Source organism: Onychostruthus taczanowskii, unplaced genomic scaffold (assembly GCF_017590055.1).
Source record: "Onychostruthus taczanowskii isolate IOZ18803 unplaced genomic scaffold, ASM1759005v1 scaffold28, whole genome shotgun sequence".
In the NCBI taxonomy this organism is placed as follows: Eukaryota; Metazoa; Chordata; class Aves; order Passeriformes; family Passeridae; genus Onychostruthus; species Onychostruthus taczanowskii.
The window spans coordinates 1,056,745-1,069,336 of NW_024500128.1; the positions used below are offsets into that span (position 1 = coordinate 1,056,745).

Sequence of the window (12,592 nt, forward strand, 5' to 3'; positions counted from 1 at the left end):
TACGAGTTACACCTCACAGAAACTGTAGGCAGAGGTCATACAGGGTGTGACTTTTGTAGGAAAGATGAGACTCCTTCCTGTGAAGCTCTCATGAAGTTGGCTTTGGAATATTTCCCAACCATCCATCTCACAGGCAGCAGCAGGATTTGGGCCTGTCTTGTTATAGTGAGTAATCAGCTGTAAAATCATTAATCTCAGTAGAGTTATTAATTGATACTGGTGCAAAAAAAACCCCCACCATTTTCCCTAAATGTTGTGGAAAGATGGCAACCAACAGACTGAACAGATCTGTTTCTCAGTGATCTCTCAGGCTGGGGAGGTACCCAATCTGTCCATGCTGCTTTTGGCCATCTGAGCTTCCCTTGAGAATTTAGATTTCTATTTAAGTTGCATACAGTTTTTATTCATATTGGCTTTGAATATGTTTCATGGGTGGTTTTTTTTTCCTCTTTTCCTTCAGTAATAATAAAAATCTGTTTTTCTTCCCTAACTATGCACAGGCTGGCATGGCTTTGACTTACGATCCAACAGCTGCTATACAGAATGGGTAAGAAATGCATGTTTTCTTATGTCTTTTTAAAAATTATTTTGAATGTCATCTTCTGTTTTCTGTCTCTGTAGTGAAACTTTTTGAAAAGCAAATCCACTCAGTCGTATTTTTTCTGAAGCATATAATGCTATATTGTCATGTTCTTCTTTAGTTTTCCTTTTCTTTTTATCCCTTCTTGTTTGCAATATCCATTTGAATGGGAAGTTGTTTTTTCTAATAGTTTCCATCTCTATTTGGCAAATGTTAGTAGATGTCTTTTTAATCTCTCTTTGTCATGAAGTGGAAACCAGTAAAGTTTCCCTTTACTGACTTGGCTTTTGTTAAAATAATCATTGAAGATTCCAACGTATTTTGAATAATAGAGCTGTTACTTCATCTGGGGTTCTTTCTGCAGGCTGGCTTCCTTCCATGTCATTGTCTGAATAAAAATGCCAGATAGGGAGAAAACCTTAAATTAGTGTGTGAGCAGATGGGATTTAAGGATAATATTCTGAGCAACACTCTTCTTTACTTCTCAGCTACCATTTGTTGACACGACGAATTGCAATTTTTTCTCAAACCAAGCAGTGAAATTACATAATCATATTATTTACCTGCATGATTACTTTTCCAATTATTTCATAAACTAGAAAAACATATCCTTGAAATTTAACTCTCTTTTCAGCTAGGTTAACAACAATTGGAAAAGAGGCAAGAAGTTCATCCCTGAACTCTTTGACAGTCACTCTCTGATCAGAGAGATGTATGATATGATTATCAAATTCCATGCATACTCCCACCTGTGTTCTCCAGCTGAAGGGGAGAATTTATTGATATAGATAAGAATGGGTTTATTTGTTAAATATTTGTTAGGGCACTGCTAGTTGAAGCATTTAGGGAAAAAGCCCTAACATATTCCCAGTAGTTTAAAAAAAATCAATAGTAATAGTTAGTCTATTTTGCTTAATTTTCCTTTACAAGTAGTAATTTTGTAGGGCTTGTGATATTCCTGTGTTGTGGAGGAAGAGGCCAAACTCAGAAGAATAAAGAGCTTGTTTGTAATTGTGATTTCAGAATTCTCTGCTTCTAGTTCCCTGTTCTGACCTCCAAATGAGTCATTCTTCTTTATTGTCATACTTTTCAGCTGGTAAAACATTATAATCTATAAATAAAAATATCACTGGTTCATAATACACCAGTGTTTCATGTAGACAACTGGCTTTTTTTTTTTTTTCTTTCATATAAGTTCCTGCATGTCAGTTGTGTGAGTGTTTTGGAAACCATATATTGAATGACCCATTAAGACTAATATGATTTTAATTCAAGAAGAATTCTTTTGAAGTTATGAAAGTTGTCTCAGAATCAGACATTATTTATATCAAAGAACACCTATGGTGCTCAGACTGCTTGGGTGGTTTGGTCACTCAGTTGCTTGAACATGCTGTCACTGGTCATTGGGTAAAGAAATTGTACTAATGGAGAATTTCAGTTCTGCAGTTTTTTACATATTCTTTTATTTTTAAGGCAAGAAATAAATTAAATTACAGTACGATATCTCTCTAAGAGTGACAATTAATTACTACTTTGACATATGTCTTTTTTCTAAAATGTCAAAATATTTTTGGTTTGATCAGGACTAAACCATCATTCACAATGCTCTTGTGGTGAGATCTTGATTGTGTGCAGTATCATGAGGATCACCAGGACCCTTTTGGTCCAACAAGATTTTTTTATCTCCCCATAGTAATCTCTACATATCCTGTAGTTTTAAGTTTTTTCTGTTTTTCATAAGCCTCTTTACTAGCAAGTACAGTGAAAATGTCGCTCAGGAGTTTTATTTTAGTAAAGTCTGGGAGCACTGTGATGCTTTGCTTGTGAAATGTGTAAATTTGATTTGTTGCTTGCTGACACAAGACACAGGCATTGGTGTGTGGCCATGGGGAAAGAGACTTAAAAGCTCTTAAACTCTATGAAGTAACACAGGTTAACTCAGCAAAGTGCATCTTCCTCATGGGAAGGGCAGTGTGGCACACCCGCCCTGTGCTTAAAAGGCAGCAGAATACTTTGGCTGTAATGTGGGCCAAGCCACTAAGGTTTGCATGGAGCAATGTCACCCAAAGATGTGTAAAACAAAGGTCTTCTCCTTGTACCATTCAGCTGGGATCAGCAGTGCAGAATGAAGTGAACAGAGTCTGGGGATGAGAAAGGTAAAGATACAAAGTCAAGGTGATGATTCAGAAGAGTTATGAACCACCAACAAATTAATTTAACAAAATTTAAAAAGAAAGATTAAGTGCACATGCTGACTTTCACTAGAATTCTTTATAGGGTTGATAGATGCATTTGGATGCATCTAAGTTGCTAAATGCACACAGGATTATGTGGAGGACAGAAGCCTACTAGAAAACCATGTCTCTGCAGGCGGTGTCATGGGGTGGTATTTAAAATTCACAGTTCCTTAAGAGGTGTGGATTATATTAGGTTTTGAGTTGGGCCATAACCAAACCTCAGGGAAGAATCTGGACTCTTGTTTCCAAATGAAAAGGTAGGTTCTTATTGTTTATGGTGTTGTACAATCGCTTTTATTACCATATAACTGCATATTTGCCTTGAAAATCTATAGCAGAAATAAAACAGGGTGTGAGAGAGGTTCTCATTAAAAATGACTATGATTTTTTCCTCTGCTAAGAAATAGATGATTTTCTTCTGAGTCTATTATATTGTAAAGCTCGATTCTCCATTTCATTATATTGTTTTTATGCCCGTGTAGCTCTGTTTAAGCATCCAGTGGAGTTACATCAGCATAAAACTGGTATAATGAAGTGGAGAATCCAGCCCGTAGTGTACCATAGCATTGCAGTATGAGGTACTGAAGATATGTATGGTAAGCACACACTTCAGTAGATAAGATCTTTTCACTTGGCAACCACTTTGCCTTTTTTTTCTGTTTTATAATCAGCCTTTCTGAATTGTGTTTACAAAGGTACTCAGGCTTTATTTTGGGGGGCAGTGTGCCTGTTGTAATATGCTATTGATTTTTCAATTTGTGGCATTAACATTGTTTCAGTAGTTTTATGCACTCATACAAGGAGCAGGATAGAGCTCTTGTACTTGCACTGTAAGGAAGCTCATTTAAAATGTTCCTGAGGCTGGAGTCCTCCTGGCCATTTGACTAGATTGCGATGTGCTTTATCAGTTTAGTGCCTCATATCTGGGGGACAATTTTGTGCATTTGCTGGCCAATGGGCTCAATATTCAGATAGGTCTGTTCCAACTCCAACATCTGACTGTGTGCCTTGTTGCAACAGAAAATTGCTGCCTTGATAATGCTTGGTAATACTCTTACATTATGTGAGCCCCAGGATACTATTTATGAATCTAACTTTTTCAGTACTGCCCGCAGGCATGAGGCATGAGCAAATGGTGTTTATTGCAGTGCAAATAGGATCTTGCTCGTGTGCAGATTCTGTCTGGAAGCTTGCACATTCCCCAATAGAATGGGAACCATATGGATTTTTTTTCCCAGTTTTTGGCAGAGAAATAGTGACCAGACACTGCAGATAATGCAGTCCCCAAATGCAAAGGGAGGGTTGGTGTAGCAGAGGAGTATGTGCTTTGTCTGTTAAGCAACAGAGACTGTTGTTAAAGCACTGCCTGTGTGCCTGATGAGGTACTGGAAATTTGCTTCTTTTTAACATCACTTAAAAATATGTTCTTTTGAGACCCTTATAAACTCCCCTTCTAGAACTTGAAGGAGCATCTTTTTGCCTATTAGTGATGAGTTTCCCCTTTGCTTATGGAATCTAGGCATGCCGAAAAGGTCTATTTTTAACACAAAGGTGACGTCCATTTTGCCTTGCCCTTGCCACCTGCATTCTTGTGCTCCTAGCATTGCAATTGCAGCTGAGGAGCAGGGACATTGTCTTGCACCTGCAAAAAAAACTGCACAGACCAATGTAAGGCTGCAAACTGCATCTGCAGAAAATGCAGCTGTCTTCTGGAAAGCTCTCCTTAGAGCTCACAGGTCAACTACACCACAAAGCCTACAGCTCTCATAATACCTAGTGCACCGTACTGGATACACTGTGTGCATTTTAATGCCAGGACACTTGGAGGCATAATTTAATATATCTAAGACAATTCAAAGGCTTTATAATTCCTACCTCTTTCCACTCCTCTTTCTGATGTAGATATTCTGGGCAAATTCTCAGGTGACTGAGAGTTCTGTATGCCCTTGAGTGAACTTAAAGCATACATCTTCCACCTCTTTTCACCTCTCCCTAAGCCTAAAGAAAAAAAAGAAGGCAAAGCCTAAGACTGAATATAGGAAGGTCCTCAGCTGCAAATCTTGTTGTGCTGTAGGGTTTGTGCCAGAGCAGACCACTCTTATGTTTTTGTTCCCCTTGTCTCTTATTAGGTTCCCAGCATGCCAAGTATGCCAGTTACATATGAGGATATTAGCCCATTTGTATGTAAAGGGAATTTAGGGAGATGCTTCAGTGTCCCATGGGTGAGTGCATGTTGAGATCTCTTTGTCAAAGAGCCCTGCCCTGGCAGCAAATGACTCCAGCAGTGTGGTAGGTTGAGCATCCCATACCTCGGGGTGGCTCTGCTTGAGTCCAACGCCAGCAAGGACACCTCTATCGTCACCACACCACTGTTCTTCACATATGGCAGAGACATCCACATCCTTTGCTATTAGATCCTTTTGGCCACAATCGGCCCTATGGAAAGAGGACAAGCCTTTGTCTCTTGATGTAAGAAATTCCTGCAAAATAATTTCTTTGCAGCCTGTTGCAGTGGCTGAGATTGTAACAATTGATTTATTATTATTATTATTATTATTAAAATTGAAATATATGAACTGGATTTTCCTGCATTGTCATTTGCAGCATCAGAGTTTCAGTTTCTTCCTTTCTCTTCCTTGATGCCCTTGTGCACCAATTTTCCCAATATAGCTGAATGTCCTGGTGGTATGTTTTATTTGATGCTTATTTGAGAGCATTCCAAATAGTGACAGATAAATGGTATTGGCAGGGATGTGGGAAGGGCTGTATTTTCCACATTACCATAGTATATATTCTACAGGCTTGTGTACTATTCAGATAAATGCACCTCTAAGCTGAAACTGAAATGGCAAGCTGTCTGTCAAATTCTTGCCTTAGCACACATTTTCTGTAAATTTGTTAGTATTCACTGGGATTTATTGGAGAGTTTATTCCAAAGAGTCAGCACTATTTCCAAATGGAAAGTTGTTTCTTCCCTGTACTTGTCTTTGTCCGAGTGGTTCATACGTGGTTAAGGGTATGAGTTCAGCATCAATGCTGGGTTTATGAACAGAATGAGAAAAGAATAAACAAAAAATGTGTGGTTTTCTCAAGAGATTTTTTGTTTTATATTATTTTTTTGTTTAAAAGATTTATATGTATTTCTATACATTACATATTTTACACATAGACTAAATTCTCTCAGTCTGACATTGAGTATTTTCATTTGCTGCACACAAAATTTTTTATTGACCCACTGAGCAAGAGCATAGCCCAAGTGATTTCTAGTTAACATTAATCTGGGATTAATGTTAAGATAATAGATAATATGCAACATGCTAGTGCCATAGATGATTCTGCCTAGTGGTATAAAACTCCCTTCTCCCTCAGTGTTGTGTGAACATAATATTTGGTATAAGCATGGGGATACAATTGCCTCTAAGTTCTCATAATAGGATATATATAAAATTGGGCAAAGGCACAATTTTAAAATAGTCTCTGTGCAAGCATTGTGAGGGCTGATAAATGGTCCTAAAATAGCATTATATTTCTATTAAACAAAAAATCACTCAGATGCCACCTGCTGCTTTTGGCATTTTAAAATCTGATTTGGAAGAGAAAGAACAAATGATTACTTCTCTGTTTCCCTCTCCCCTCCTAACTTTGAATATTTCTGCCCAACGTTCAAAGAGAGCAGCCTGTTTTTCCAAGGCTATTGGTTGAAGTCAGTAGTTATTTGAGCCTGCATCCAGAATGAATGCATCCAGTCTGAACTAGACTGATTAGTACTAAATCTGTGATGCCAGGGCGATCACGAAATAGAGCACTTGTTTAAACACCAGTAATGATTTTTTTTTTTTTTTTTTTTTTTTTTTTTTTTTTTTTTTTTTTTTTTTTTGCATAGCTCTCATGGAAAGCTGCTGTTGATTGCCTCAGAGTAGGGAGGGGAAAAACATAAAAAGAGAGGGAATGCAATTCACTTCACTGTGCAGAATCTTCTGTTACTTACTGATGGATCCTGTATGAGAAAGGTCTACATGAGGTTTAAATTGTACAAAAGATGCACTGCCCATGAGTGTTTCTCTCAGAGTCCAAAATACAAGCATTTAGACAACAGTAAAACCACAAACATTCTTTTTTTAAGCAATTTTATTGTTCTGGTTTACAGTTAAAACTGCAAAAAGGTCAAATGCAAAAATCTTTACAAGCATACACATATTAAGTACTAACACAATACAGCAGTAGTGATGATATTTTTCAAGTGATAATTTTATCAATAGCCATTAACCCATAGGGAAGGAGAAAGAATATAACATTTATTACCATCAGGCAAGAGATCGTGCAGCTTCTGTTCATAGCATGCAACAGTGGAAATAAAACTGACTGAGTCTGAGATTTTCAGTGCTGCCTGGGGCATTTAGCCTCATAATTCCGGATACATTTCATCAGAAAAAGGGGGTTTTGCTCTCTGCATAGATGAATACAAAAAATTCATCCAGAGTTTTTGTAGCCACCCCTCAATAAAATAATTCAGGCATGTATATAGAATGTGTTATTCTCAGCAATGAAGGACCAGGATATGAAAACAGTACCCTGTGTAAAAATGAAATCAGTAATGTTGTGTTCAGTATCGTATAAGAAATTTCCTTTCACTAGCTAACACCCTGGAAAATCAGCTGTCTTTGCATCTCAGATAATTGCTTCTTGTATTGTGAAGTTCTATATTTGTGCTAGTTGAAGTGAAAAAAAATATGCTTTGTGTAAATATTCCTCCTCCTTTCCATTTTCAAGATCTGCTTAATGGAGCCATCACATTTTTTTATTATGGTTTTGGAAATAGATGGACATAATTACCTGGGTAGATTCTTTTTCTCTTTGCCCAGGAGGCGATGAATTATTTAGTCAGAGCCTAAGTAGTCAAAAGATTCAAAAACCTCTCGCTTTTGTTCTTTGTTTGCAGATTTTATTCCTCACCGTACAGTATTCCAACAAACCGCATGATTCCACAGACATCAATCACGCCATTCATTGCTGCTTCCCCTGTCTCTACATATCAGGTACGTCAGATATGCGCTTGTCTACTGTGTTTCCCAGTTAATGTTGTTTTGGATGTGGATGAAGGCAGAGTGTGTACCACAGAAAACTGTGAGTGCTTACACTCGAGTCACTCTTGAAACAAAGGGCTCTCTAGGAATATTCAGGTATCATTGGGTAGAGTTTTAAGTGTTTCCTGCTTTCTCTACAGCAGTAATGAAAGCCACTGCAATTCTTCATTTCAATCAGCTTCTCTGATAAACAACATTTTGCTTAATTTCCAATTGACAACACCTTTAGCTTATCATTCTTATTGAACTGCTTCCTCATTTTGGCTCCCCTTCATTAGCCAAAAGTTTTTTAAGTGTTTCCTTTTAATAATTTATGTTGACTGCATTATACTTCAACCTTTTGACCCCAGCTATATTTTTTCCAGTAACTACATCCTTTAAAAGTACTCCTTTTTATCCAATAATCCCTGGCAAAGCAAATTAGTTGAGGGTAAGTGTCCTCAAATCATTCTTTAGTCTGCTACATGCCATGTCGTTCAGAATTTCTCTTTTCAGCATATCCCTCTCAGATCTCCACTGGGAAATTATTGTCTTGTTTTGTCTTTCTGAGATGAAGTCAAAACCAGATTGTATATTTTTATTATTAGCCATTGTCGGGGAACTTATCACTGCACAGAAGCTGGTCATTGACTATACATTTTCCAATTTAAGTTATTTCTCTCCTGTGCCATCGGTGCTTTTCCAACCCTGAATCTTATCTAAAATAAGCTACCCAAACTTTCAAAGCTGCATGGTGGGTTGTTCTTAATGTTAGGGTTGGTTTGTTTGGGCGGTGCAGGGTGCAGATGGTATGGTACTGCTTACAGGTAATTCTGAGAACTTACTCTACTTTAAACTTGATCTTCAAAATAGATGATTCTTGTAATTCTCTTTGTGTTATTTTATTTGAGATGGCTATGTAGCCAAAAGTTGTTTTGATGAAGTAAATTTGGTAAATTTCAGTAATGGCAGCACCAAAGAAAGAGTCGTCAATGCCAGATATATGCCCTGCATTGTGTGCAGCTCACATGCAATTTTCTTGGTAGCAAAGCTGGCTTAAGAGCCATACTACTGCCCATTCAGGCCACTGAGTTCAGGCCACCCAGCCACTTACTTTCATCACTGCTCCACAGTTCACAGTTGATCCCCTTTTCCCATTCTGGTTTGAACCATTGCATCAGTTTGTGGTTTCATGCATTTGCACCAAAACCATTATTATTTTTTTAACCTGTATCATTTTGTTTAGATAGTTTGCAGTATAAGCCCAAAGACATTTACCCTGGCACTGTGAAAGAGCTGCAGTGGTGCAACAGTGGGAGCAATGAGCAGCAGCAAGCTGTGACAGCTCTAGTGTGTTTTAGCTCATGGGGATTCCCAGCAGAAGATGTTGTAGTAGAGGTGTGTTCACATGTGGGTGTGCTGGTTTTGGTTCTAAAGATGTTTTGCTGAACTTGCTTTTCAACAAAAAATAGACTTTGATAAACATACAAATGTTGGAGCACACTGTTATACAATTAATTCTCAGCAGTTTACTCATTAACAAAATCACAGGGTATCTGGAGAAGTGGGACCTTTTAGCTTTCTCCTTGTTATTCCTGGTCATGCTCAGTCTGAGATGCTGCACACCCATCTCTGGGACAGCAAGTGAGGTGTCCTCTGATGGCTCTAGCAGAGCTACATCTTTTGTGTATTTGTGTGTTGTGGTGACCAGACTGATGCAAAAGGAACTAAAATACAAAATTCTATAGCATGTGGGCCATTCACACATAGCACAAAAGGTAGTTATGGCTCAGAGATGCCACAACAAATATGCAAACACTCTATAATGTGTCTAATTCTTAGTAAAATTGTTTAAAAATTGAAATATATTACATGGCAGTTATAAGGCAGAACAACAAAGAAGGTCTTTGGCGATGCACATGGTGTTCTGGTGGGAACAGACCCCAGGATGCTCAAGCTAAGAATGTTCCTGGAGGGGCAGACTTCTTAAGCCAGCTTTGCCATGACAGCTTTCAATGAGAATAATTTTCAAAAACTCTGAATTAGATCTGCAGTTCTTACTGGAAACAGAATAAGTCATTCTGAGATCTCTGAAAATGTTATACCTTTAAAAGTCCATACAGTTACTTTTGAAAATAAACTTTGAACATTTTCTGTCTCCTGCACTGTCGGTTGGATGACATGTTCATGATTATATTGATGGATGAAAGCAAACAATGCAAATGAAAAAATAGGACAACATGGAATATTGAAGGCTTCTTTACGAGATAAAATGTTGTGATTCATAGAAGTGGTGCAATCACTCAGACTTCTGACTTTGGTGGAAAACATTATCAAATGAAATTTGAAAGCTTTTTCCTTTGTCAATAACGTTATGAAGCATAAATTAATTTTGTGTTGAGTTATAAGACTTAAGTCTTTTGTCAAAATTAGCACCTTAGTTGTAATAGAGAGAATATTTTCAAGTAAATCTTTAAGTTTTAAACTTTTCTATGCTAATTAAAAGTATTTGATGTGCAGGTCCAGAGTACTTCATGGATGCCTCATCCGCCATATGTTATGCAACCAACAGTAAGTGGATACTTGGTTATATCTGGCTAAAAGTGCTTCCATTGTAGCCTTGCTCTGCTTGTCCAACCACATTGAAGTCTGGGTCATGAAAGAGCAGCCAGCTGCTCCCTGAGACAAGAGTCCTCTGCCATAAAGATTCTGTTTCTTTAAGGAGCGCCATTTGATTTAGTGGAAAGGGGAGGATGGGTGATGTGTTGTCTAATTGCATTGATTGTAAGAGAGTGACATGTTCTGAAGTGCTGCTTCTGAAGCTGTGCTTCAGGGACTGCAAGATAACAGCATTCCTGCATACTTTGAATTGCCAGGATCAACACGTGACCATTCCCTTACATGCTTATCCATCAGCTTTATATCAAGGATGCTCAGTGCCTCAGTAATGCTTTCAACATAGTGGAAAAGGGTGAAGAACAACTGTCTTAGAGAGTCTCTGCCAAATCTGAATCTGCTTTATGATTTGGCCAGTCAACTCTTTCCCCCTCTGCCCTGAGTAAATTGTCATCTTTATCAATTTATAACTACTTAAAGCTGCATTATGTTTCTAATCAACATTCTTTAGAACTAGTGCAGTTTGCAGAAGAGTTTTGTTGCTCTTTACCTAAATATTAGCCATACACCAGGAGAGAGCACCATACTGAATTCCACTATAGACAGGTCACTTTAGTTACATTTCTAGCTTTGATGAGTTTCTCAGATATAGATCCACTTGACAGTGCCATTAATCAAAATTTAAATGCATGCTCCACATAATCATCAATACCTTGATTTATAGAAGAGGAGTTATATTAAAATGAAGGTCTGTAGCTTAGGATTGTTTGTTATTCATATTGTTGTTCAAATATTTTGACTTCACAGTAGTGTAACTTCTGGTGAGAGCTAGCTGTACAGCAACGTGGATATAATTACACAACATATCTGTTTAGTTGCACAAGTCTCTCATTCCAATTTGCAGTGCCCTTTCCACACCCCTCAGCTCTTTGGAGGCAAGTTCTTCAGTTCTCTCACAAGGAAAGGAGCATAGTGTGGGAATGACTGGGCACCCAGTTCCTGCTGCTGCTCCTCTCTGCAGACCCTGGGGGAGATTTCTGTCTCAGTGGAGTAAAGCCATTGTTGTATTCCTTGTAGGGAGATGAAATATGTTGAACAAATTCACAGTTAACATCAGTCTTGTATTCTAATATTTGGATTTAATAGCATACCACAAGAAGTCTTAGATGTATACATCATGATAGTATACATGATTAATTATGAGACTTGTGGAAGCCAAAGAAGCTCCAATCCTTGCAGAAAGAGTCCCTTGCTTAAAGAAAAACCTAAGCACTCTAGCAATCCCAGATTTTGTATATATGTGTGTTTGAGTTTTATTTGATGATACTGAACAAAGCATTTTTCTGCAGTACTAGGAGAGGTATTATGATAAGGTAATTTAATGTATTTACCCCTTAGTAAGGAAATGAAGAAAAAAATTGTCTCTTATAGTGAATGACACCCTCAAAATGCTGAGTTAAATTGGTGTCCACTGTGAAACAGAGAGTCATGTCAAAAAAAGGAAGTGTGATTCTAGATGGGAAAGCAGAGGGATAGTGAATAAGTGGTGTACCATTTCTGTTCCAGTCTCATTGCTGTCATGGGTTACTTCTGTGTGTTTTCTGTAGCAATCCTAGACTCTTCACTGACAGATTTTTTCCCATATGTTTCCAAAGATTATGTTCTTAAGAGGACATGAGGCATTTAGTACCAAAGAAGCATAAAAAGCAAAAAGGCAGAACTACCATTCCCCAGGTTTCATTCGGAGATGAATTCTTTATTAGAAATGTCTGAAAACTTGTCAGACCATTGCCACACAGAGAATTCAGGAGACTTCAGAATTAATGGTATGTTTTGAAAGAAAATAAAGAATCTGTGTTCATTTTAAATTTCTGCAGTTCCATGCCTAACTATATATAGACTCTATTCTAGGCACCTCCATAGCTAAAAAAAAAAAAAAAAAAAAAAAAAAAGAAAGACCCACAAGACTACAATAAATTTGGCAGAATTAAGGATGTGAGTTTTGGTAATCCTGTGAGTTGATGAAACTGGGAACTTTCTAATTTGCTTAGCTTTTTGCTTCTTCTTATAAACTAGTTTTCTATGCTATTATCTAA

At 37.6% G+C, this 12,592-nt stretch overlaps 1 protein-coding gene across 5 annotated transcripts in view; it reads left to right on the forward strand.

The window, feature by feature from the left end:
- Positions 1–12,592, forward strand: part of RBMS3 (RNA binding motif single stranded interacting protein 3) — a 443,527-nt gene that overhangs the window by 363,960 nt on the left and 66,975 nt on the right. For all 5 annotated transcript variants that reach the window (XM_041407734.1, XM_041407735.1, XM_041407736.1 and 2 more), the window contains exons 8-10: positions 501–547; positions 7,757–7,853; positions 10,401–10,451. In XM_041407734.1, the coding sequence (XP_041263668.1) occupies positions 501–547; positions 7,757–7,853; positions 10,401–10,451 (195 nt within the window). The remainder of the gene's footprint in view (positions 1–500; positions 548–7,756; positions 7,854–10,400; positions 10,452–12,592) is intronic.